Raw genomic sequence first — 24,974 nt, 5'->3', positions numbered from 1 at the left:
CTGCCTGGGGAGCCCAGGGGGCCCGGGAGGGGAGTGGTGGAGCCTGGGTGTTGCCAGCTCCTGGGACATGGAGTCTCAGAGACCTATCAAAGCCAGCTGGGCTGAGCTCAGACCGTCGGGGAAACGCTGCAAGTCAATATCAATAAAGCTGAGTTTCCAGAGCTCAGTGGTGTGCTGTGTTCCTGTATTCTTCCTTTCCGGGGTGTCCAGGAGGGACCCTAAGGGGACCAGTGGGTGACACACTTCCCTTTATTGCTGGAATAGCTCGAGGTCACAGCCTTTCCAGCTGACAGCAGAAGTCCCCTCTTTGCCCTCCCCAGTACATCAATGGGAATCCCAAAAAATGCTCGCAGTCTTCTGCCCTCACCTCTTGGGGACCCACAACTGGATTCCCCGGGTAGCTGTTCCCCTTACGCAGGGACCCACCCCCCAACACCCATCAGCACAGCTAGGACCAGACTAAGTTGTGACTTGACTGAAAGCATGGGGAAAACAGGGAACACATGGTGAAAACCTGTAAAAACGTGCTCCTGAGGCCAGGACACTGGGCCCCTCACAGGTTTCCTTAGCTCAAGGCCAGTGGCTGGTCTCAGAGGCCAGCCTCTCCCAGTAGAGTGGCACAAATCTGCCCTACCAGGGTCCAGGGTGCCTCCCCCTTCTCTCTCCAGACACCTGCGGAGAGGCCTGTCCAGCCATGGGACCAGCACCTTCCCGTTGTCAAGCAGGGACAGCGACCCATTCCAGGATAAGTACTTGGCTTCGTCTTCAATAGCCAAAGGGCCTATATTGTATTTTTCTCAAAGCACAGAAGCAGCTTGCCCTGAAAGGAATTTCAAGCCTGTATCTTGAGAGACAGAATCCACTGGAAGTTTGTAAAATGGCTGTTTTTCCCACTTCTCCCCGTTGAGGTGTCAAACATCCTGGAGTTGAGACTCAGCAGAGCACAGGTGAGGTGTAGGTGGGCCTGTGGTCTGCTTGCTGGCCCCGTCACTCCCTGTGCGGGGCAGATGAGACTTGCCTCATTGTTCATGTGAGGGGACCAAGCCTTGGCAAGGCTGAGTGGCCTTAACTCCCAAGTAGCTCCAGGCCCAAGGCTCTTTGTGCTTCATTTCTGTGTCCCCACATTTGTCCAAGGATGCCTCATGACATGCAGGCAAGGGCTCCTCTGGGACCATTCAGGGTGGAGGGTTCGGGGATCCGGGGAAGTGGGGGGACAGAAAGAGAGAAAGTGCCCTTTGTCCTAGGTAAATGTCTACTGTGACATCTCACAGGCCTGTCTCTGAGTCGAGTCGCTATGAGCCGTTAGCTAGTTTTGCTGAACGTGTGGCGGGCTCTCTGCCGGTACCACCTCCTTCAGTCCTAACCTCAATGCCGCAGGACGTACGTTATTCCTGAGGCCAATTCCTGAGGCCAAAGGGCACGAAGCAGCTGCCCAAGAACGGAGAGGAGAGGCAGTAAAGAGGGTAAGCATGCCTAGGTTCGAATCCTAACACCACCACTTTCAAGTCGTGTTACCCCGGGCGAGTTCTGCGCCGCAGTCTCTCCATCTGTAAAATGGGGCTAAGAATCGGTAGCATCGTCGTGAAGATCAAACAAGTTAATGCGTGTAAAGCACCCTGGAGACTGTCGGACGTGTAGGAAGCACGTGTAGGAAAAACCCTGCCGGATTGTTATCGGCTACCATCCCAACCTCGGGGAGCCTGACTCGGCAGCCCGGCTCTCCCGTCACACTCTGTATCTCCTGAGAAACGCAGCAGGCCTGGCTCCAGACCGAGGCTGAGGCTAGAGGCTGGAAGCAGAGCAGATGGGAATGCGTAGGAGTCCGCGTTGCAGCTGCACACACGACACACTAACTTTATTCACATTGATACAAAAGTAGATTTTTCTAGAAATGTTCTCTTGTGCCAGAGGGAGAGAGTTGAGTGGCATGTGGTGGGAGGGTGAGGGTGGCAGGTCTGCTTGGGGGGGACAGGAAGGGTGGGGACCAGAGTGTGGGTCACAGAGGCAGGACAGTGAGCAGCAGGGGCCCAGAAAGCAGGAAGAGCTGGGTGTGGTGGCCCCTCCACCCTGTTGTGTCCACTCTGGAGGGTGGGGGGCGTCCACACAGACAGATGGGGAGCATCCAAAATGACTGGAGATGGGGGCCAGGGAACTCAGGTGGGAGAAGGCTCTGGGAGGAATGGCTGCATACGACTGTCCTCTCCTCCTAACAAGCTGCCAGCTCCCCCACGGGATGCTGGGCTCTGGCATGCGAGAGGCTGGGCAGGTCTGCCCCTCCCCACTCCCCTGCCTTACACACTCCTCTTGGAAGGGCCAAGGTAGCGGGTGGGGGAGCGAGGAGTGGGTACACAGAGAGATGCTCGCACAGGCAAAGAGGGAGCGGAGGCCGGGATGCCCACAGAGGGCCCAGGGCTCTCACTGGGGCAGGGCCTTGAGGATGGCATTCACCTCCTCCGCCACAGCTGTCAGGGCAAATTCAAACTGGTCCTGGGGAGGGGCAGTGGGAAGGAGGTCATGGGGAGGCCTGGCCTCTGCTCCTGCCCCAGGGGGGCTTTTGGGAGGGGGAGCTGGGGAGGTCACTTGGGAGAGGGGGAGTCCTCCTGGGGGAGGGACAGAGGCAGGTGGGAGAGCCAGGCTGCTGGTTTCTCTGGGGAAGGGTGGCAGCTGGGGTCGGGGCAGGGAGGGACAGTCACCTTAGAGCGGACAAGGCCAGGGCGCTGGTCACGGACATGCTCCAGGGTGGCAGCGATGTCAATCTCCTTCACTCCTGGAGGTGGGGGGCATGGCTGCTCAGGGGGTGTCCAGAGGAGGATAGGACCCAGAAAGCCTAGGGCATCCTGGGGTGGGAGGCTCGGAGGACTGGCAAAGCCTGGGGGTGTGAGAACTCGCCCCTGCATGAGCTCCTGTGACCCTAGGTGCTGGGGAGAGCTCAGGGCTGGGGCTGCGGGCCCCGTGGGGAAGGTTCTCACCTTTCGCCATGCGGTTCAGTACCATGTCGATGAGGATGTAAGTGCCCGTTCTCCCTGCACCGTCACTGAAACAGGAGATGGTGACAGGCTCAGCTGGGGACCCAGCAGAATGGGGGAGGGGCGGAGGAGACACGGAGGCTTGGGGTGGGGAGGACACTGGTGGACCCGTTAGGGTTGCCTCGGGGAGGGCGTGAGTGAGCCGAGGGCGTGGGACGGGTCACAGCACCTGGGCCTTGAGCAGGAGCCTGTGACCCAGGGGGTGCACTTGGGCAGTGGGCCGACCAGAGAGGGGAGCCCTGGCTGAGCCCTGAGGCGGAGGCAGCAGGAGGCAAAGGGAACGGCCCTTTCCAGCCTCGGGCCAGGCTTTTGTTCAGCAAGCTTTTTATGTAAATGGCCAGATGGTAAATAGTTCCACCTTTGCGGGCCACATAGAGTCTCTTGTCACACATTCTTCTTTTTTCCTTCAACCATTTAAAAATGTAAACACCATTCTTAGCTCATGGGCCGTTAAAAAAAAATAGATGGTATGCTGAATTTGGCCCATGGGCTGTAGTTTGCTGGCATCGAGGGGACAGGCGAGCAACGTGCATGGAGATGTGCACAGGGAGCAGGACCAGAGAGGGGTGGTGATCAGGATGCCTCACCTCAGGGCCCTCTGGCTGGGGCTGTCCAGTCCCCTTCCACCCCCACCCCCTCCCACAAGTCCTGTCCACGCACCTGCAGTGCACAATGATGGGGCAGGAGCGGCCCCGGTAACACTTGTTCACCTTCCTGCAACAAGAAATGGGTGTGAAGGCCAGGGGCACCGGCAGAGGGAAAGGGGAACCGAAACCCACACCTGTGGGCCTCGCTGTCGTCCTTTTCTCCCCACCTGCCCCGTGCAGAGGAGGGGAGAGGGCTGAAGAGAGGAGTCAGGGCTGGAGGGAAAGAACCAGAGACGGTGTGGGTGACGCTGGGCTTGCCTTGTCGCTTATGAGCTCTGTGCTCAAGCTATGCATCTGGAACTGCTGACTTAACCTCTCTGAGCCTCACTTTTCTTACCTGTAAAATGGGGCTGATAAGAATAGTAACCTTCTTCTTAGGGTTCTTGTCATGATTACATGAGATAATCCATGTAAAGAACTAAGTGCAAGGTCTGGCACACAGTAGGTGCTCAATAAATGGTAGTACTATTCACGATCATGCATCATAATAGTAACAGCTCCCTCTGCCAGAAGTCCAGGGAGGATAGGCTTTCTGGTGACTTCAGGAGTGTCAGTCTTGCCACATCCCTGCTCTGCTCCTCTGCCCGCCTCTACAACTGCCCAGGCTGTTCCCCTCCCCACTCGGGTTCCTTGTGGTCCTTACCAGCAGTGAGGTCAGATAGCTCTAGGCACAAAGTTCCTCTGGCCAGGGGAGGACAACTCCTCAGCTCTGAACATTATACTGCCTGTCTCCCTGGACCAGCCTCACCTCTGCATAGGCATTCTGTGGTTGCGTCATATGCAGACTTGGGGTCTACTTGGACCTCAGACTCCTCTCTGCTGCCCTGAACACAGCTCGGCAAGGAGCAAGGGGTTTCTCCCTCCCTCAGTGGCCCGTCTAACCTGGCCTTGTCCCTTATGACTTTCCTGCTTTGAGAGCCACCTGCAGAATCCTGACATCCCTCAGTGGGCCAGGACTAGGGAGGACCTTCTTAGGGGTTATTAGATTGTTTTAGGAGAAGCTTGGAACTTAGTGGCCTTCAGTCTGGTGACTTCAAATGGTTTTATAGGAGTCCACATGGGTTTCTAGCACATTGGCTCATTTGTCAGAGGGCTGGGGTTGAAAAGAAGCTACAACAGAGGTTCCCAATTGTTTAGTAATAATGACAATAAATAGTATCCAGAATTACCTGAAGCCTTGCAACGTGCCAGGCACTTAAACTAGATTTGACAGACTTCATCCTAGTGACGCTTGTAATGACCCCCTAAAGTATGGGTCATCATCCTCGTTTCACAGGTAAGGGCACAGAGGGAGGTCAAGGAACTTGCTCAGGGTCACTTTCTGGGACTTAAAAAAATTATTTTGCCTTCCCTCTGATGGACCTTCACCAAACTGTATTTATTAACAGCAATTAATTTGTTCTACGTGTCTAATGCTAACCGAGTTTACATAATTCCAGCCTAAAGCAAAGAAATATAACCTTTTAGCTTACCTGTGTACCTTAAAACAGGTCCATGCACTAGTTCTATAAGGACTTTTAAAATGTAGAAAACAGGAAGTAGCTCTGATACCCCTGGCATTGCTTTTGAGAAGACTGTGCCCCGGGCCCCAGGACCCCAGTTAGAAACCATTGTCCTGAGGCTCAGAAACTGTCCCCAGGTTCCCACTCCAGCTCTGCTCCTCTGCTCTCCGCCCAGCATCCAGAGACCTCAGGCCCACCTGGCAAGGGGCAGAGAAGCAGGAGGAGGGCGCAGTGTGGGTGAGCCCTGGCCGGTGGTGGTAGGCTTCTCAGCCACCTGTCTGGGGAGGGGGAAGGAAGGGGATGCTGGAGGCCTGGCCTGGGTGTGGTTTTGGTGTCTGAATAGGGTAAGTCCCTCAGTTGGCTTCCTGCCCCAGCCCCCACCCAGCTCCAGTGGGTCCCAAGAAACCAGAGAGTCTCCTGTACTCCCTTTCATAGTATTTGTCCCTTCCCGGAGCCCCCTCAGCCCCCAGCTCTCCCAGCAGCCTTTTGGGTGGTCTCGGGCCACATGTCCTGATGGTCCTGTCCGTGCAGCAGCCACACCTGCCCATGATCACTTTTGTGACTATGCAACTGGAACGAGAATACTAGCTGCAGATCACAAAAATGACACTGGCAGCTGTGAGAGCGAGGGAGAGAGAGAAAGACAGAGGAGGGAGGGAGAGGGAAGCACAGAGGGGGGACACAGACAGAGGGAGGGAGAGACAGAGGGTGAGACAGAGACAGAGAGGCAGAAATAAATAGAGATGGCAGAAGGTGGAGAAAAAGAAGAGAGAGAGAGAAGAAGAGACGGAACAAGGCAGAGGAGCAGAGAGGGAGAAATGGAGACAGAATAAGAGAGAGACTGAGAGACTGTGATGGAGAGAGATGAGGGGAGAGAGAAGGGGAAAGGAAGGGGGGGGAAGAGAAGGAAAGACAGAGAGGGAGAGAAATAAAACTAGAGGCAAAGAGACAGAGAGGGATAAAGAAGGGAGATCCGCGGGAGGGAGAGAGAGAGAGTGAGGGGATGGCAGACAGAGAACAGTGCTGGAGGCCTGGAGGAAGAGAGAGGAGACAGGAGGCGGGGGCCAAGCAGAGGGAGAGAACTAGAAATCAGGTGAGCCCTTTTGGGGGGAAGGGGGTAATGGAGAAGGAGCCAGAGACGGAGAGGCGGGGAGAAAAAGGGGGCGCGCGAGACAGCAGCAACGGAGCTGGACCACAGGGTGGAGGGATGGGCACAGCAAGACAGAGCATCAGGCCTGGTTTGGGGGGTCTGGAAGGGGGCGGCTGGAGGTCAGAGGCGGAGGCTCCAGGTCAGGCTAGAGGGTCTGCCTCACAGCACCTGGGGCCCAGGCGGAGCTGATGGGCCGCGGGATCGCGGGGGAGCCCAGCTGCCGGCCCCCTGCTCCTGTGCTGCCCTCTCCCGGCACTCACGGCGCTCACCTGCGGAAGTCCAGCAGGGGCCGCGTGGAGGCCGGAGTGCCCTCTGCCGGCCAGCTGAGGAAGTGGAACTGCGTGAGCGTGCGCGTCTCCTGGGTCTGCACGTTCTTCAGGTAGAAGCTGCGCACCAGGAAGTCCTCGCACCAGATGTGCTCCGACACCAGGTTCACCTGCGCAGGGGCGGGCCCCGACTTGAGCACGCGGGGCCTCTCCGCGTCTGCGCGCACGTTCCTCCGCCTCCCAGGCCGGTGCAAATTCTGAATCCTCCAGGAAGCTTACCCAATTGTCCCAGCTGTCCCCAAGAACCCTGTCTGTGCTATCTACTATCTACTGCTATATGAACCCTATCTACTGCTCAGGACAACTGGTGGCTTTTCCATCTAGACGCAACCATTGTGAACTTCTTGAGGTCAGAGTTTCTCCTTCCTCTTCCTCACAGAGCCTAGCAAAGCGTCTGTGCCACACACACCAACTTGATGAAATCCTATAAAATTTTTATTGGATTTTTTTCTTTAACCGTGAGCAAGACGAATTTAAAAAGCTTAAAAAAAAAAAAAAGACTGTCGAGTGCTCATCTGATGATGAAAAAAGTACTATCCAGTGCTCATCTGGTGACAACAAGCTGCTGTTGTGCTCTTAATGTCCTTGTTTTACAGGGGGGTCACCTCCCATTTGTCAGGAATCTGCTCCTCCTTCCCCTGCTTTGCCTCTGCCCAGTTCCCCCTACCTATCCTCTCTCCTAATGAAAAAGTTTGTTTCTATTTTGCATAAGCAACCTGTGTGACTGATGGTATTTCTTTCTTTGCTTTGGCCTCCAGGAAACTCAGAGCTAAGTTAGGCTCAATTAAAGGTCTTGATCTTGGCCTTTGGGTATACTTATCTTCCTTTTCTCACATACTCTTGGCTCTTAGCTTCTTATCTCAATTTTGGTGGTTTTATAGTTTGACTTCTGTACCTTTCATCATATTCCCTGCGAATGCTTTTTGGAGTCAGACTGGACACACGCACGCACATATGTATATGTATGTATGTATGTGAATATACATGTGTATGCGTATATTTATATAGATATATGTTCATAGACGTATGAATGGTCCACCACCCACTCTGCCCACTCCCGTTGTCCCCTGGCCACGGGTCCTGCTGACCTCATATACATGGTAGAGGGAGGAGCCCTCGTCTGGCCAGTAGCGGTCACACTGCTTGATGCCATCCTCCACCAGTGGGGTCAGCATGACGATGACGGTGCAGCCACTCTCCCACACCATCTAGGGACAGAAACTCAGGTAAGCTCCCTCCTAACATCCCTGGGACCTGGCTGGCCCTGGCTGCCCTCCAGGGCCCCTGGTCCGTGGAGAAGCCCTCCCCCCAAGAGCCCACCTGCCAGAAGTCTGCAATGGTGTGGGACAGCGGGCCCTGTGTGGCTATGTAGGCTGGCATCCGAGGGTCGTGCTCGATCTGGGGGCAGGGGAGACACATGACAAGCCAGAATGGGAAATGCCACTATGGCGAAGCTTGGTCAAAGGAAGCGGGCCAGGGTCGGGGAAGCCTGAGAACCCCCATTTCCACGCTAGGACATCAGGCCCCACAATTCCAAGGCCTCGGGTGGGGTGGGTGGCGACCGTAAGGAAGTGGAGTTTATGGGGGCAGGATCAAAAGGAGGCAGAGGTGGGGCTGGGGCCGGGGCCACTCACAATGGGGCTGGCGTTGATATAATCGCTCCGGGAAGGGCTGCTCTCCACCTTCAGCTTGATGCGGGCGTGGTCATCTGCACAGACCCGCATCCCGCCCCAAAGGCCCCGCCAGTCACCGGGGTCCTGGCACCTCCGCCACTGGGCCTGAGCCAGGAGCCCCACCCCACCCCGAGCCCTCCAGAGCTCCCAGCAGAGAGAGGGCTGGGCCAGCCTGGCCGGCATGGCTCACTCACAGGGCAGGAAGTCGGGGTGGCGGTTCTTTTTGACGTTGCCCTCCCCCTGGGCGGTGGCACAGGTGTTGGGCTCCGCCTGGTAGGCACACAGGGCCTGCCACTCCTTGGCCAAGCGGTCCCGGTTCCGCAGGTGGTCCTCCATGTACGCCTGCAGGGACACCACAGCCTGGCTCCGGCCCCACCGCCAGCCTTGCCTCTCCCACCATCCTGTCCCCTCACCCGCTCTGCGCCCGGGCCCTGTCCTGACCAGAATCATGTGTCCCGTGGAGATGTCCATGTTGGCCTGGGCGGGCTCCTCACACCAGGACGGCGTGCTGCTGTGGGAGCTGGGGCTGGCCTGGGCCGCATCGCTGAACTGGGAGGACACGCTGCTCACCCGAGAAGGCTCGGGCGGACCCTCTGCCCGGTTGAACAGGGACTTTGTGGCCATGTGCTGGCGGCACAGGTCCTGCAGGAGGAGAATGGGGCAGGGGCCAAGGTCCCCTGATGCCTTTTCAGCAGAGTCCTGGGTTCAATTCTGGATCCCTAAGCTCATCCTCAGTTGGTTTTGAATGAAACCCATCTCCTCTGGGGTAAGTCTTCTGCCCTGGACCTCATCCTTTTCTGGGCTCTTCTGCCTGGGTGGTGCCTATGACAACCTCAGCTATTACAGAGTGGAACCCCAGAACCCCAGAATCGGAGGAACTTTAGGGACCATCTGCTCCCAATTCCCATTCATTCAACATCCCTACTGGGGCTCCTCCAGCCCCACCTGGACGTTCCCAGGGATGGGCACTCAATTCTCATCCAGCTCCCAGCCTCACTCCACACGAGACCCACACTCCCAAGCCCTTTCCATTCCCTCTCCTCCCCAAGCTTCTGGGGCTGCACACCTGGTACTCAAGGGTAGTGTCTCCATGGGCCCCCTCGGGTCCCAGGGCTGCCAGGCGCTCCTTGTCCCGCTGCCGTGCATGCTGCCGCACACACAGAGCCACTGCCAGAGCCACCAGCAGCCCGGTGACACCCACCAGGGCCACCAGAGTAAGCAGCACGGAGCGCATGGGAGAGGAGCTGTGGGCCGGTCGGGGAAGGGCTGCAGCCGCCTCCTCCCTCTGTGGGAATAAGGCTAGAATCAAGGGGGGCAGCGGTGGGGGAGACAAGGGCTGCTCCTCGCCCCCGTCCCACGCCACACTCCCCGCTAGGGTACCTCCTGGGACAAAGCTGGGAAGGCAGGGGCATGGTGGGACAGGCAGAAGGGCTCGGAGAGACCCAAGATCCTCCTTCTCAGTCCCCATGGGACCAACTCAACCACGTTGCACCGCCGGCCACATAGTGGGTGACCCCACCAGGAATCTTTGCATTTAAAAGTGGATGTAGAGAAGTGGAGAGAGAACCCAAAGAATTGAATAGTAGAATGTGAGGCATCAGTGTTGGATGCAGAATAGAAGACTATCTTGAGTTTAATGTCCTTTCTGCACAAGATTTTCCCTTGGAATTTAGAGACTTGGCTCCAGAGGGCTATGGGTGTTTCAGCTAGCTTTTGCCAAGCATGCTGCCTTTCTAGAGAAGGCTGGTCCTGCTCGGAGGAGGAGCCACTGGGGCCATCTGCTGGTCAGAAAGAAAACTGCAAGGGGGAGGCCTGCTTTGGCGAAGCTGGCAGGCCAGCCTGGACTATGAGGTTTCAGCTCCAGGTAGCCTGTTGAGTTTGCCTCCATCTCTTGTGGGCAACGTCAGCCCTCTGGGGCTTTGACCGATTCTCCAGTTAGCTCATACCTGTCCCACTCCTGTCTGCAAGATCTGGAGCCCTGTCTGTGCTTCCAGTTCGGACTTCACCAGCCCTGCAGGGAGGACGTAGGTCAGGCTCTCTCCAGCCCCAGGTGGTCTCCACCCCATGTCACACATGCTAGGTGGCAGACAGGGCCCAGGTGGATTATGAATATTTCAAAGGAAGCATCAGCCACAGGCCTGGGTATATCCTACTGGGGCTGGGGCCGGGGCCAGGCAGTATTTACCAGCTCGCTGGGTCACATCAGCCAAAGACAGGTTCTGTTCATTGTGCCGGATGCGGAAGGTGAGGGCTGGTCCCACCACACTGCGAAATATGAGTTATGTTAGTGCCTCACCCACTGTAGACCGCAGACTCTCAAAGAGAGGCCAGCTCTGGCCCTCTCCCCATTAGAGGATGGGGCTGGAGCCCATCAGAGATGCCCTACAGGGGCCTTTGGGGCCAGGGAGATACTGGATGGGGCCAGCAGCAGGGCTAGGTGTGGCTGTACCTTCAATGCAGCTGGGAGCATCTCTGATCCCCCCTTGGCCCCTTAGCAAGAGCTTGTCTTCCTTTCCTCTCCTGAGCCCCTCCAGCCACCTCCCTGCTCCAGCTGCCTTCTAGGTCCCTGCTGCCCCAGCTGGAGAGCAGCCCCACCTGATGTTGATGAAGCTGCCTGAGGACACGTGCACGTGCTCGGCCAGGAGCTCCAGCAGCTTCACTCCGGCGGCCAGACTCAGGGGCCTGGAGATGGGGAGCAGGAAAGCGGGGACCCTCTGGGCCACTTTCTTGAAACAGGGCACCTCCAGGCATGCAGAGCAGCCCACCCCCCTGTCTACTTCGCATCTGGATTTCTGCTCTCTGAGACAGGCCAGCTCAACCCCCAGGGGACCGGAAGGCTTCCCGAGGCTGGAGCCCTTACTTCTGGTCAGTGACGATGTAGCCATACTCCTCCGCTGATGGCCGAGCTGAGGGCTGCCCTGACACCGTGGGCTGGCTCTGGCCCAGTGGACTTTTCTTCTCCAGCAGGACAGGCGTGGCAGAGGAGCCAGCAGCTCTGAGAGGCTCAGAGGATCCAGAGCTCAGCACCTGCTGGGCTTTATCGGAGGTGGGGCTGGCAGTGGGGTACCCAGGCAGGGAGGGCGTGGGGGGCAGAGGCTCGGCCGTGTCTCCGCCCTGCACCTGCTCCTCCACGGTCTGTTTAGAAGAGAGGATAGAGGTGTGGTCTCTGGGCAGTGGAGGGGCTGGAAGGCTGGGGGCCCACACCCTGGACTCTGAGCTCTCTACAGAGTAACTCAGGACTTGTTTCTTTCTACTCCCAGGGCCTAGGGCAGCGCTAGGCATAGAGAGGGCACCCAGAAAGGTGAGCCAAGTGGGTGAATGAATGAATAAGGGTTGACTGAGTGGAACATGGTCATTAACAGTACACAAGATGGGAGTAGAGAGAACCTCTGAAGCGAGGGGAACTGGGGTTAGGGTAGAAGATGAATGGCAGGCAATGGTTTTAGACTTTTGTTTAGCCACAAATCTTGGAAGCCCATCATGTGGAGCAGATAAAGCTCCTCGAGCTGCAGGGGGCCAGGAGCCTGTCTGCTCAAGACTCCCCTCTTCCCCTAGGGATCTCAGAGCATGGTCTGAAATGATCGTAGTGATCAAAGCATTGAGTCGAGAATTCTGGCCTCTAGAACCAGCTCTGCCATCAACTTGAGGTGAGACTTAGGCAATGACTTGCAGCCTCTGGGCCTTGGTTTCTCCAAAATGAGGGGTTGGAGGATACAGATTCTGGGTCCTGATCCTGAGGTGTAGATTTTGGCAAGGGGCACTATGGGTCAGGGAGGTGCCGGGAACTCACTTTCTTGATGTCAGCTCCAACGTTTAGAACCCCTCCTGTAGAGACAGGTAAACAAGACTCTGGGCAAAGGGCCAAGGCCAAGGTCCACACAAGGCAGGTGGGAGAAAGGGCCAGAGGCCCTGAGCCTGTTCCTTCTGCTGTGGCTTCTTTCCCCTCAGTCAGTGACCAAGACCCTGTCATTGGTCTCATCCTAACATGGCCTCATGCCTCTGCCTTATAATCCATTTTTTTATTGACTCTTCCCTCTGTCATTGGCCACACCTCTCAAAGCTATTCTTTGATCAGTGTTCCCTCTACCCATCAATTATTGGTTTCTCCTTGGCATTGGCCACGCCCCTCCTTAGGGCCTCATTGTCATCCACCTACCCTTCTGGGTGCCTCCTGATCCCACTCAGAGCCCCTGTTGGCTTCTTTTTCCATTACTTCCACCCGCCAGCCCTTTCCAGGTGTAGCTCCTCAGCTCATCGCTGCACCCCCTTGCTCCCTTCCCTTTGTTGGCAATGACCCCATGTCTCGAAAGAACTCCCTTCTCTTGACCCTGACCCTTCCCCTCTAGGCTGCTCCATGTGGCCTTGAGAGGTGGGGCAAGAAGCCTTCATGGAGCTGGTAGTTGCTAGTCCCCTGTCTGGACACTCACCCAGAGTTCGTCCTGAGCCTTTGGGCAGCAGCTGCAGCAGAGTTGAGAGGGTGGAGAGCTGCTCAGGGGTCAGCTGACGCAGCTCCACCCCATAGCCCGCCAGCACGGCTGCCAGCCTCTGCAGGGTTGCGTCTGCTGGGAGCCAGACACAGAGCTTAGGGCTGGTGGCGAGATGAACTCGTGGGGATGCAGATGGGTGAGTTGGGGGTTGGGGGAACTAGCACATTTAAGAGCTTCTTCTCAAATACCAGGACACTGATGCCCTCCCCTTCCAGCCCTTCTCCACACTTTGAGGGGAAGACCTTTCTGGGGCCAAGACCAAACTTCAGGCCCACCATGGACATCTGGACTCCCCATCTGAAGAAGAGTTATGTCAGCTCCACCCCTCCACTGCCTACTTAGTGCCTGGCATAGATCGGGTTGTCAGTAGACATTAGTTAAATGTATGAATGACTTTAAGGACAAGTTAACAAATGCATGGATAGTCAGGAAGGAGCCCCCAACAGCAGCCCCCACAGGCAGGGAATGGATGCTGAGGCTTCTGATACCTGGCTGCTCTGCTGGGGAAGGAGGCTTCTCCCCACGACCCTCTAGTCCTTCCTCTTCATAGCCCTCTGAGGAGTCCTCTGCCCGGCTGCCGCCCCCTTGCTCTGGCAGCCTTGGTGCCCTGGCCCTGCTGGGCACTGGCGACTCCTGGGCCAGGTAGAGCAGCCCTGACTCCTGGAAAAGCTGAGCAGGTGGAGGCCCTGGAGGGTCCCCATAGGAGTGGCCAGGGTGAGCCCCAAACATGCCCTTGGAGGCAGCTCTGCTGAAGAGGGCAGAGGGTTCGGCCTTGGGCAGGGGGCCAACACTGACCATCCCTGGGGAGCTCTCGGAGCCCCGGGAGCCATCGCGGGAGCCAAACTGTGGGGAACCAGAGATCCGGGTAAGAGCAGATGTCGGGACTGAGGGATTGGGGTGGGGGTGGGGCTGGTGTCCAGGGCTCACCTGATGGAACAGGTAGGGTTGCAGCAGGGCAGGTTCATAACTCAGGGCAGGGTGGGGGTGCTGCGGGGGCAGCAGCAGATGCTCCAAGAGAGGGGGCAGCAGCTCAGCCTGCAGAGGGGACAGCGGGGAGCCTGCCCCAGCTCCGGCCCCGCCCACTGGAGGTCGAGGAAGCCGGTGCTGGGCAGCAGGGGCGGAGCCAGTGGGGATGCCCTGTAAAAGCAGCTCCCCAGCGGGACTTGGTCTCCTGGGCACCAAGCCAGATCTGGAGAGGAAAGCAAAGTGTGTTTGTGTGTTGGTTGTGTGGGGCAAGGTGTACAGAGCCTACAAGGCAGAGATGGTGAGGCCAGACAAGCTGAGCAGTTTAGAGTAAGTCTGACTTCTTAAGAAATGAGGTAGCCTCAGGGGAGGAGAGAATAGCATGGGGAAGGGCCAGAGGACCAAGCCTGGGGCAGAGGCCATCACCTCCCTGGTAAGCATGCCTGGGTCCCTGAAACAGCAGCAGAGGCTAGGGAAGCATGAGGCTAGGGATGGAGAAGGTGAGAACTGGAGCAGGGGAAGGCAGCTGGGAAGCTCTCTAGATGAACTGTGGCTGCAGCTTGCCCTGTTGCCCTTGTGTGCATGTCCCCACACTTGGCTCTCCAAGTATACATTTAAACATTCAATACTGTGCCCTCTTTCTCCGCGCCCCCCACACCCCGTTCTGCCTTCTTCATTCTGGTCTCATCATCTGAGCCCCATGGCCCTCATTTACTTTCCTCTGCTTTACAGGGTCTGAACAATGCCTTCAGAGGCTCTAGCCACAAAAAGATGGTGGTATCTTCCACCATATGCAATTCCACATAGAAATGAAACTGAACTTCAAACAACTTCAGTCCAACAAGATTCTAATTAGTCCCATGATGACTACTTGGATGCTTCTTTTAAAATATCAAATATCCAAGTTTTTCAAAACATGTTTTTAATGCCTCTGTTTTGCTGAATCCCCAGGGATGAGCTCAGCTCCTGCTGGGCGTGTGAGCATGTCAGAGGACCAGTCCTGGACCTCTTTTACCTGCTCCTCAGCCTGCTGACCTAGGTGCCCACTTTCCTCCTCCTTCCCTCCATCCATCAGGAAGACCACAGGCCCACCAGCCTTGCCATGCTAGAGTTGTTGAGAAAGGATGCCTACCTGTCCCTTGGACGGGGCTCTGGGGGGCGAAGCCTGGGGATGCGTTCCATCTCCTGGGAGATCACGTACTGGGTGAGGTCATCATGCCAGGACAATCCTGCCAGGGGACAGGATAGGCTGAGGTTGGCTGGGGATAGTCGGAGGGCCCAGTGGAAATCAAAACTGCACTCCAGAGCCTGCAGTGTATTGAGTTTGGCAGAGCAGAGGGGCAGTGGAGAGGGTCCAGAGACCTGGTCGGTGATCTGAGCTGTCCTCTTCCCACACTCAGGTACAGACTTTGGAGTCAGACTTCCTCCAGTCAGACTGGATTTGAATCCTCAGTAATTTACTAATTGTGTGACTTTGGGCAAATTGCTGAACCTGTCTGAGCCTCAATTCTCTCATTTGTAAAATGGGAGCTTATACCTCCTAAGAGTGTTGTGATAATTAAAATAATGCAATATAAAATGGTTAGAATAGTGCTTGTCACATAGTAAACTTTAAACAGCTGCTATTACTATTATCGTCATAATATTATTCCTATTTTTCTTCTTTTAGTTGATCCTGAACTTTAGTTTTCTTTGCAGTAAAGTGGGAATAATACATATTTCATGGGGCTGTCGTGAAGATCAAGCACAATCAGGGAAATGAAAGAGCTTAGAAAACTCTAAAGCACTGTACATGTTTTAAGTATTCTCCTCTATCATCATCATCACCATCACCATCAACATCAACATCATCATCATCATCATCATCTCATCCCGAGGCAGATCTCCTGTTCGACCCTTTCCCCTCATGAGACTGCTTTCAGGAAAAGTCGGTCACCTATTCTAAAGGAATAATCTGCTACTCTCCACCCCCATTCCTTCTTCCTTGCTTCTGGATTAATAGTCTATATTGCTCTTAACTCATATTCTCAGATCCACTAGCATTCATACCTGCCTTCTTGCCTATTAACATTAGATGAACTATCTGTGTTCCTATTTAAGGCCGATTCCTCCACTTGAGCATTAGATTTCATCTTCTATTACCTACTCAAGAACATCTTCCCCACAATTCTGCCTTACTTTCTACATCATCATTTCTTCCTGTTCTCTACTAAATTATTCCCAAATATGATGCAATTTCCTCCATCTTAAAAATATACTGCTTGACCCCACATTCCCCTCCAGCTATCACCTCATGTCTTTGTTTTCTTTGCAGCAAGACTCCTGGGAAATATTATCTATACTGGCTGTATACAATTCCTTTCCTCCCATTCCCTCCTAATCCACTCTATTCAGGATTTTATTCCCAACTATTCTACTGAAATTGCTTTCACCAAGATCACCAGTGACTTCTGCATATCTAAATCCAGTGGTCAATTCTCAGATCTCATCTTACTTAACCTACCATCATCATTCAACACTGTTGGTCACTCCTTCCTCCGTGACACACTTTCACTTCATTTCAAGGACGCCAAACCCTCTTGTTTTGCCTCCTACCTCACTGGCTGTTGTTGGTTCCTCTCCTTCTCCTTGTCCTCTTAATATTAGACTTCTCTAGGGCTCTTCTTCATATTCATTCAATTCTTTGGTTATCTCATCCACCTCATTAGTTTGATTACCATCTATTTGCCAAGGAATTCCACATTTATGTCTCCACTCCAGACCTCTCTCTCTTTCAAAATCCAATCTCATATACTCAACTTCCTACACTACTTGAATGGATATCTTAAACTCAGTATATTCAAAACTAAACACCCCCTCTCCCAAGTTGGTCCTTCTGCATAGTTAATGACATCTCCATCAACTCAGTCGTTCAGGCAATAAAACCTGGGTGTCATACTTGACTCCTCTCTTTCTTTCACAGCCATGTCCAATATTTCATGACATCGTGCTCACTACCTTAAAAATACATGTAGAATTATGTCATTCCTCACTACCTTCCTGCAACCACTCTGGTCCATGCCACATTCATCTCTTACATGAGTTATTGTGGTAGCTTTTAATGGTCTCCCTGCTTCTACTTTTGACTCCCTATAGTCTATTCCTAACACAGCAGCAAGCATGATCTTTTTAAAGTAGAAGTGAGATCATGCACCCCTATGCTCAAAACCTCGTGATAGTTTCCTCTTTTACTCAGAGTAAAGCCAATGTCCGTACATTCTCCTACAAGACCCTACAATGATCTGCATCCCTTCCCCCATCACCTACCTAACTGCATCTTCTTCTATTCCTCTCCATCCCTTCTCTACAGTGACATTGAAGAGGTGTTCTCCATGGTGTGCCTCAAACTCGTGCTCCTGCTTTAGGGCTTTTGTTCTAGCTTTTTGGTCAGTTTGAAACACAGCCCCCAGATAACCTTCTGGAAAACACTCCCACCTCCTTGATATCTTCGTTCAAATTTTATAGTCTCAATAAGGTCTATCATTTTGACCACTTGATTTAATACTGCAGCTTCCTACCTCACCATTTCTGATCCCTTTATCCTGCTGTAATATCTGGTTTTTCCATGGCACTTATCACCTTCTAACATACTATATATTTTCTAATTTATATAGTGTATTCCCTCCCCTCACCCCCTAAATGTAAGCCCCAGTAGGCAGAGATCTTTGTCTATTTTATTCCCTGATACATCCCAAGCTCCTAAAACTAAGCTTGCCACATGGTAAGTACTCAATAACTACTTATTGAATGAGTGAATTGGATGAGAGAAGTGTGCTCCTGGCTGAGGACTCCAGGATTCACGGCTCTGGAGCACTTGGACAGTTCAGGGAGTGGGCTGATTCTAAGGAGATGAAACCTGGCCTCTTCCAGTGGCTTCTTCTAGAAGCCTCCTCTAGATTCCTACAGAGAGTCTAAGTGTGAAGAGGCCATCTCTAGGATTCCACCTCTACTCCTTTCTTGCCCCCCTCTGCAGCAAAGTCTGGGAACGTGAGGCTTCAGAGTGGGTGTGATAAGAATGTTTCATGAACAGAAAGCCTTGAGTCAGGTGGCTCCTCACTTCCCCACCCTTATCTAACCAATCCCAATGTCTCTCCTCCAATGCACCTAGACCTCACCTTGGGACATGAGCTGTCGAAGCACACCTTGTAAGCGTTGAAGAACTGGGGAGGTGACTTGCAAAAGGGGCCGGGCCTGCCCCACTCCCACCTGGCACTGTCCAAACAAGCCATCTAAGAGCACAAAAGTGGTGTCAGCAAGGGGCTTGGACAAGAGGCCTTCCAAAGTCCGGGTTGAAAATAGGCAGCACTCTCTCCATCTCCTCTCCTGGCTTCAAGGAGCTCTGCTCCTCTAGGCCAGTCCCCCATCTCCCCAAGGCCAGTACCCCTTCTCCCTTCCAGGCTTCCCCCACACTTCTTTCTCATTGTGTCCCCCGGTCTTGTAAATCCTGTGCCTGGGCCTCACTCACCCTGAATGCAGACTTCCAGGTGAGAGCAGAGTCTGCGGTCAAACAGACAGCCTGTAGAGGGACAGGTGAACAGACGCTCAGACAGCCACACACATAGAACGGTCAGATGGATGGACAGGCTGGGAAACAGGGAAGCAGATGGGGTCCATTCTTTCATTCTAAGGAAGGCTTTAAGCTGGGAGGAGAGTAGGGAAGAGGCCTAGAATTCTTAAGAAAAGGAAGCACAGGATCTGGTTTTGGATTTCAAGGATCTGCGACTCTGGATCCTTTCTCTAAAAGCCTCACTTTGCTTAACCGAGTGGTGGAGAGAAGAAGCCTCCCAGGTGCATGGGGGTGGTGATGGTGAAGGATCATATACTTCTACTCTCATAGAATTACTATGGCGGAGTTTTGGGCCAAATTCTGAGGGAAAAGGGGATTTCTTTCCCAAATCTCCAAAAGCATCCTAACTATGATGGCCTGGGACTCAGAAGAGATGGCAACCCTAGCACACCTCCCCTCCGTGTGGGAAAGGGTAAATGTGGGTGTCTCTAAGGCAATGCTCCCCACACGGTCCCTACTATCCGCGGCCCCATTGCCGCTGGCGCTGTCCGCGGTGCTGAAGCGCTGAGCCTGGCGCCGCCGAGGGCTCGCCTGGAAGCAGTTATGGGGGAGGGAGGGGTGACAGGGCAAGGAGTCTCCACAAGATCTGACCCCTCCGCCGCTCCAGACTTCATCTGCCACGTTACCAACCCACAGCGCCACAGGAAGTATCCTGCCTTGGCCTCCAAGCCCGGTGGGGAAGAAGGGCGCCAGACGGAGAGGCTGCGCCCCTTCCCCCACGCGCCCCCCGCCCCCACTCTCCCCCGGCCCATGAGTCAGCGCTGACTGTCTCTGTCCGCTCAGATGTGAGTCAGCGCAGGGCCTGACTGTGGGGAGGGGGACGGGAGAGGACCCTTCCCTCTTCACCCTCTTCTGCCCCCTCCCCCTTATGTCCCCCCCTGGTTGGAAATCAGATAGCAGCCATTGGCCTCTCTAGGCTTAAAGAAAAACCCGGCCCCTCCCTCGGCCTGATCCTCTTCTGGGAGCTGGGACCCTGATGCTCGAGCCACGGTCTCCTACTGCCAGATCAGGGTTCCCTCTCCCTCCTTCCCCCCGCCTCCATCCTTCAGTTCCAGTCACCACTTCTCTGGCGCCCCGGTGCGACTTGCTTCTCCCCTGGTCTTGCAACCCCTCTCTAAGTCCCTCTGGCCATATGCACCCCCATTCCTCCTCCCAAACCAGCAATCTTCCCCTGAGCCCGCTTCTCTTAGGTCCCGCCCTCGTATTCCCAGCCCCACCTCCAGGCCTACGCCCCTTTCCTCTCAGACACCCTCTCATCTTCTTCGTCTCACAGTGCCTCCCCCTACCCCACTCCACACATATTCTACCTGAGCTTCCTACCGTCTTGACACTGCCCCCCACCTGCCACTGAGTTTTGCTCCCGGCACCATCCCCCTACCCCCCATTTCCTCCTGACCGTGGGCACTAATGGCGCTGCAGCCTCCCAGGCGGCTGCTCAGCAGCAGGAGGCAGAGGAGCACCCGGAGACCCCCGGATGCCCCGGGACCCCCAGGCCGCCGCAGGCGCCGCATCCTTCCAGGCTCCGCGCGCTGGCTCCGCTGCCAGAGCCGCAGCGACGCTGGCCGGAGCTTGCCAGAGGGGCCAAGGCGGAGCCTGCCACTCCCCACCCACCTACGAGGCGGGGTCTATACGCCCCTCTCGCGGCAACTTGGCTAACCCAGGGCGGGTGGTGACGACATCTCCACCCCCGGCTCTTACGCTTATTTGCGTCATGCGTGACGTAAAAGCACCGTCTTAGCGGGGGACCTACCCACCCCTTCCCTCCTCCACCAAATAGTAAGCGCCTCACTAGAATTCGCGCTGGCCCCGTTTCTTTCGACATACGCTTCTCCGCAAGGACTACCACCTCTATCACTCAGTCCCAGGGTTGGCGAAAAGGGTTCAACTGGGTGGGGGCCGGGAAAGGTACGTGAGTGGGCTAGTATAAACCCTAAGATGAGGAGCCAGAATAGGTACTCTTACGCATCTCAATTAATGGTACCGGCGTCATCCTTAAGAGCAGGAATGGTTGTGCGTGTGTGCCTGGATTCCAGTTCTAGCAATGCCACCTCCTGGAGGTGCTGCTTTGGGCAAGTTGCTTAACCTCACTGCGTCCAAGTGTCCTCATCTGTAAAAGAGAGGTGTTAATAGTACCTCCCTCTCAAGGTGGTTGTGAAGGTTACATGAGTTAAACTCATGTGGATCACTTAGGACTTTGACTGCACAGGCATAGACGAAACACTTGCTACATACTCGCTTTTGTTATTAGCCTCGACTCTCCTTTCTGTCGCCCTCTCCCACCAAGAGCCTATCAACAATCTTATGGTTTCTGTCTGCAAAATATACCTCCCATCAGTGTACTTCTCTCCATACTCGCTTCCCTGTCTAAGCCACTGTGCTCGTTCATCGCGAATATTGCAGTAATCATCTGACTAGTCTTTTGCTTCCACTCTTGTCACTCCATAAGCTCGTGAGTGAGCTTTCTCAAGTTCAAATTTGATCAATTTATTTTCTTGCTTTTCAGTAAAATTTTTCCAAAATACAAAAAAAGATACCAGTGCAGAGTAAATACTCATACACTCATCATCTAGACTTGACAGTTATTGATATTTTGCCATATTTGCTTCTTTTTAATATTTAAAAGTAAATGATAGACATGTTTCCCTTATTAATATTTCAATATGTATCTCCAAGAAATAAAGACGTTTCCCCGTGTAACCAAAATACCATTATAACATCTACCAACGTTTACAATAATTCTCTAGTATCATTTAATGCTCAGTTCATATTCAAATTTCTCAAATTATTTCCCCAAATTGCCTTTTTTAGCTGTTTTGTTCAAAATAGGAGTCAATCAAAGACCACCATTGCATTTGGTTATGTTTCTTAATTCTCTTTAAATCAGCATAGACACGGCTCCTCCCCGCTCCTCTCCCATTTTTCACATTGTCTTGTTGAAGAGACCAGGTCAATTTTTCTTTACATCTCCTCACCCTCTGGATTTGCCTGATTGTTTCGTCATGATATATATTCCTGCATTTTCCCTGTATGTATCCTGTACATCCCCTGTATTTCCTGTAAACTAGAAGTTCTATCTAGAGTCTTGATTGGATCAGGTTAAAAAAAATTTTAAAGCACAATTCTTTATAGTTGATGCTGTATGCTTCCAATTGTGTCATTTCCGAAAATGCATAATGTCTGGCTGTCCTACTATTAGTGACACTAGAATTGATCACTGGTTTAAGGTAAAGGCAGCCAGAGTGCTGTAGGTAAGGTTATGTTTTCCTCTTGTGACCAGTCTGTAATCTATGGGATGATATTTTGGCATTGTGAGAATATCTAGTTCCCGTCAACTTTTCACCTAGTAGTTTTGCCATTCATTGATGATCCTTGCCTAAATTATTTCATTAGAGGTTACAAAGTGGTGATTTTTCTAATTTTATTGTTCCTTTAACATTTATTAGTTGATATTACTTTGTAAAGAAGAGCTTTCTGTCATCATTTGGGCTTAGTTATCCAAGAAATACAATTCCAACTGGAAAGGTAACATACATTCTTAATTTTTTCTGTTTAGTTACCAATTTGCCAAGTAATGAGTTGGTATAATAGTTACCTCCTACAGTGGCAAATAAATTTTTAAAAGTATTTTTATGATTTTTTGATTGAACATTACTATGGAAGTATGGATTTTTATATATTCAATGTGTATCAATCAATCCCAGTAATTATCCTTTTTGATGCTCAAATTGTCCCAGAGTAAATCAGTGAAAACTCCTTTAAATGGGATCTGGTGTCTTTTTGAAACATCCCATTAGTCACTGACAGCTTCCTTGCTTTCTATCACTCCAAGATGTTCCAGGTTTATCTTTTTTATTCCCTGCCCTAGACATGGAAGCAGCCGCTCTTCCAAAGAGACTTGATATCTTTTAGTAAGGACTGATTTTAAAGACTGCAATCTGAGTTTCAGGGGTGATAGTGGCTACTGAGATGATGCTGCTTCTAGGCCCTTTCAGTGCACAGAGCTAGGATATTAAGATACACACACACACACACTGATATTGTCAATTAAAATTTAACTGTGATTTTTACTGAACTCTTGATTTTATGCTTGTATCTCTTTATTCTTTCACGCAAAAATTTGGTTTCTAATGACATTAATATGATCACTTATATGTTTTGTTTTGTTTTTGTGAGGAATAATAGCCCTGAGCTAACACCTGTTGCCAATCCTTCTCTTTTTTTGCTGAGGTAGAGTGGCCCTGGGCTAACATCCGTGCCCATCTTCCTCCACTTTATGTGGCAGCCCTACCACAGCGTGGCTTGATGAGAGGCATGTAGGTTCATGCCTGGGATCTGAACCCGAGAATCCCGGGCCGCCAGAAGCGTGAACCCTGGGCCGCCAGGAGCGGAGCACGTGAACTTAACAACTACGCTGCCAGGCCGGCCCCCAATCACTTATGTGTTTAATCCTACAATATGCATACAATAATTTACAAATAATAACCTTACTCTACTAATAAAACAATGAATATGTTTAAAACTTTTGGTAGTTTATTTTGTCTTTAGAACCTAAGGATGCATGCTTAGGTTATAAAACTGTGAAAAAAAGCAAAGAAACACAGATTTTGGATTATCCCCAATCTTGGGTTATTGTGAATAGTGTGACTATGTATACTCTTGTACATGATTCCTGTTGCACATGTGTGTTGGGGGAAGCAGACAGGCAGTAACAACCTCACAGGGAGGAAGCTGATGAAATAAATACCCTCTCCTCACTCTCCTCATTCCCTCCCTCTGATCTCCTTCTAGGTATTCCCATTGTCCTAACCTAACCAGAATCCAGAGGAAGAGGGAGCTCATTGAAGTAGTCCATACAGGTCAGCCTCTTGGGACAGAAAACAAGGTGAAGAGAGATGGAGAATGGATCCTAGGGGCAAACTTGAGGTATCTGCTCACTTGATCCCCTTCTCCCACTTTTTTGTTGTTGTTGTGGGAGAAATCGTCTGTCAGCATAATTGTTACTCTTTTGTAGGTCACCTGTCTATGTCAACAGTTTTACTAGGTTGTGACTAGGGAGGGATTTCTTTTAATTTATTCTCTTTGAGATTCAAAGAGCTTCTTGAATATGTGGCTTGATGTCTTTCATCAGTTTTGAGGCATCCTCAGGTATTATTTCTTTAAACATTGATTCTGTCCCATTTTATTGCTCCTTTATTTGTGGCACTTCAAGTAGATATATGTTAGAGTTTCTTGTGGTATCTTCTATGGTTCTACCTTATCTTTTGTATTTTCCATTTTTTGTCTCTTTATACTTCATTCTGGATATTTTATTTTGAACTATATTCCAGTTAGTAATTTTCCCTTCAGCTGTGTACAATCTGATGTCTTGAACTTGGCTAGAACCAGAGGGCACACTCAATCAGAGTAAATAAGAAGAGTTTAATGAAGGAACTATTTATAAAGGTATGGACAGGTAAAAGAATATAGACTTTTGTCAACTCACAGATGGTCAGGGAGGGCGCCAGAGGAATACACACCTTGACCTCTCTCCTTTTTTGCCCTTTGATCTCTTGCCAATAGCTACTGTTGGCCAAATTCAACCAGGAGTCAGTGAGCAAGGACCTCCGGTTGATGCGGTCCAATGACATCAACCTGGGAACATAGAGCAGGGTGAAGAATGATGGAGCGTAAATATGGATGGGAAAATGGGGACTATCTAGCTTAATCCTAGCTTCCACTCTTGTCATTCGTTTGGATGAAAACCTTGTACCCTTATGACAAGCGACGCACACATCCCTTAATTCAGACATGCTCTCATATGAAACCTAAAACATTGTCCAAAGCCAGTGCTCCTGTTATAAAGTGCAGGGAAAAGAAATGGGAGAAAAAAAGAAACTTCCATGCCAAGTTACTTTAAACACAGCTGCTACAATCCCTGCTTCTGTAGCTGGTCCTGAGACCTAAGTTGATAATTGCAACTTCCTTATTCTCCCACTCATTTCATGGTCTTCTTACCTTGGTCAGCATCTTGACTGCATGAGATTTTTGAACCAGTGGGTTCAGCCAAATCTTTATTTCTGCCAGATCAGAGTCTTTGATGTTCCCAGCTTTATTTGGTTTCTGTAGTTTTCTATTGAATAGGTACTATTGCAAAAGAGAATACAAAGAACCCAAGTTCATCCCTTTGGTTCAGTTATAGCATTTCTTTGCCCTCATTTTATAGCAGCAACTCAACTTCCCCCTGGTAATTGGAATCAATCACTGTGGCTAATATAGCGACACCCGTATCTGTCTATCGGTTCAGTGGCAGGAGGAGTCCAAAGTGATCAGGTGGTAGTCTCAACTTCCAGTTTAACATAACTGTGACTGCAGTGAAAGCCTTCCTCCCTTGAGCACTGGGATCTGAAAACTCATCATTCAGGAGATGGGAAGCAACCATTCCTTCAGAGATTTTGAAGTTTTTGAAGTATAATAGTGAGAGGGGCCATTCTCACCTTTACTCCTTGGTTCCAGAACACTTAGGGGTGGATAAAGCATTCTGTAAGTTCACTAATGGTAAGTGAATGCTGCCAGAAGTGTTATAGACAGGAAAGGCAAATCCATATCCAGAATATA

General features: G+C 52.1%; 1 protein-coding gene across 2 annotated transcripts; it reads right to left on the bottom strand.

Moving 5' to 3' along the window:
- Positions 1 to 1,795: 1,795 nt before the first annotated feature.
- Positions 1,796 to 19,891, bottom strand: PTPRN (protein tyrosine phosphatase receptor type N). 2 transcript variants are annotated; one of them, XM_014785321.2, is made up of 23 exons: positions 19,777 to 19,891; positions 18,279 to 18,329; positions 17,929 to 18,042; positions 14,907 to 15,003; positions 13,739 to 14,000; positions 13,300 to 13,654; positions 12,752 to 12,886; positions 12,115 to 12,149; positions 11,185 to 11,459; positions 10,920 to 11,006; positions 10,510 to 10,589; positions 10,271 to 10,335; positions 9,391 to 9,609; positions 8,766 to 8,966; positions 8,519 to 8,666; positions 8,286 to 8,359; positions 7,972 to 8,049; positions 7,740 to 7,859; positions 6,595 to 6,761; positions 3,687 to 3,740; positions 2,970 to 3,034; positions 2,694 to 2,767; positions 1,796 to 2,487 (listed from the first exon to the last, which is right to left on the bottom strand). In XM_014785321.2, the coding sequence occupies exons 1-23, from the start codon at positions 19,889 to 19,891 to the stop codon at positions 2,416 to 2,418; spliced, it is 2,943 nt and encodes a 980-aa protein (XP_014640807.1). In that variant the 3' UTR covers positions 1,796 to 2,415. The 2 variants fall into 2 exon arrangements, with proteins under 2 accessions (XP_014640807.1, XP_004427649.1); XM_004427592.3 differs by having other exon boundaries at positions 12,752 to 12,883.
- Between the last annotated feature and the right edge of the window lie 5,083 nt (positions 19,892 to 24,974).

This window comes from Ceratotherium simum, chromosome 37 (genome assembly GCF_057802395.1).
Source record: "Ceratotherium simum simum isolate JZ-2026a chromosome 37, ASM5780239v1, whole genome shotgun sequence".
NCBI lineage: Eukaryota > Metazoa > Chordata > Mammalia > Perissodactyla > Rhinocerotidae > Ceratotherium > Ceratotherium simum.
This window is presented reverse-complemented; position numbering and strand designations above follow the sequence as displayed.

What these genes read in the sequence shown, in the direction of transcription:
- PTPRN (XM_014785321.2), bottom strand. Translation starts at nt 19,891, where the DNA reads ATGCGGCGCCTGCGGCGGCCTGGGGGTCCCGGGGCATCCGGGGGTCTC. An exon ending in CCACCCCGACTTCCTGCCCT is followed by an intron (nt 8,360 to 8,518) that starts GTGAGTGAGCCA and finishes GGGTCTGTGCAG; the next exon opens with ATGACCACGCCCGCATCAAG. An exon ending in CTGGCCTTGTCCGCTCTAAG is followed by an intron (nt 2,488 to 2,693) that starts GTGACTGTCCCT and finishes GCCCCTCCCCAG; the next exon opens with GACCAGTTTGAATTTGCCCT.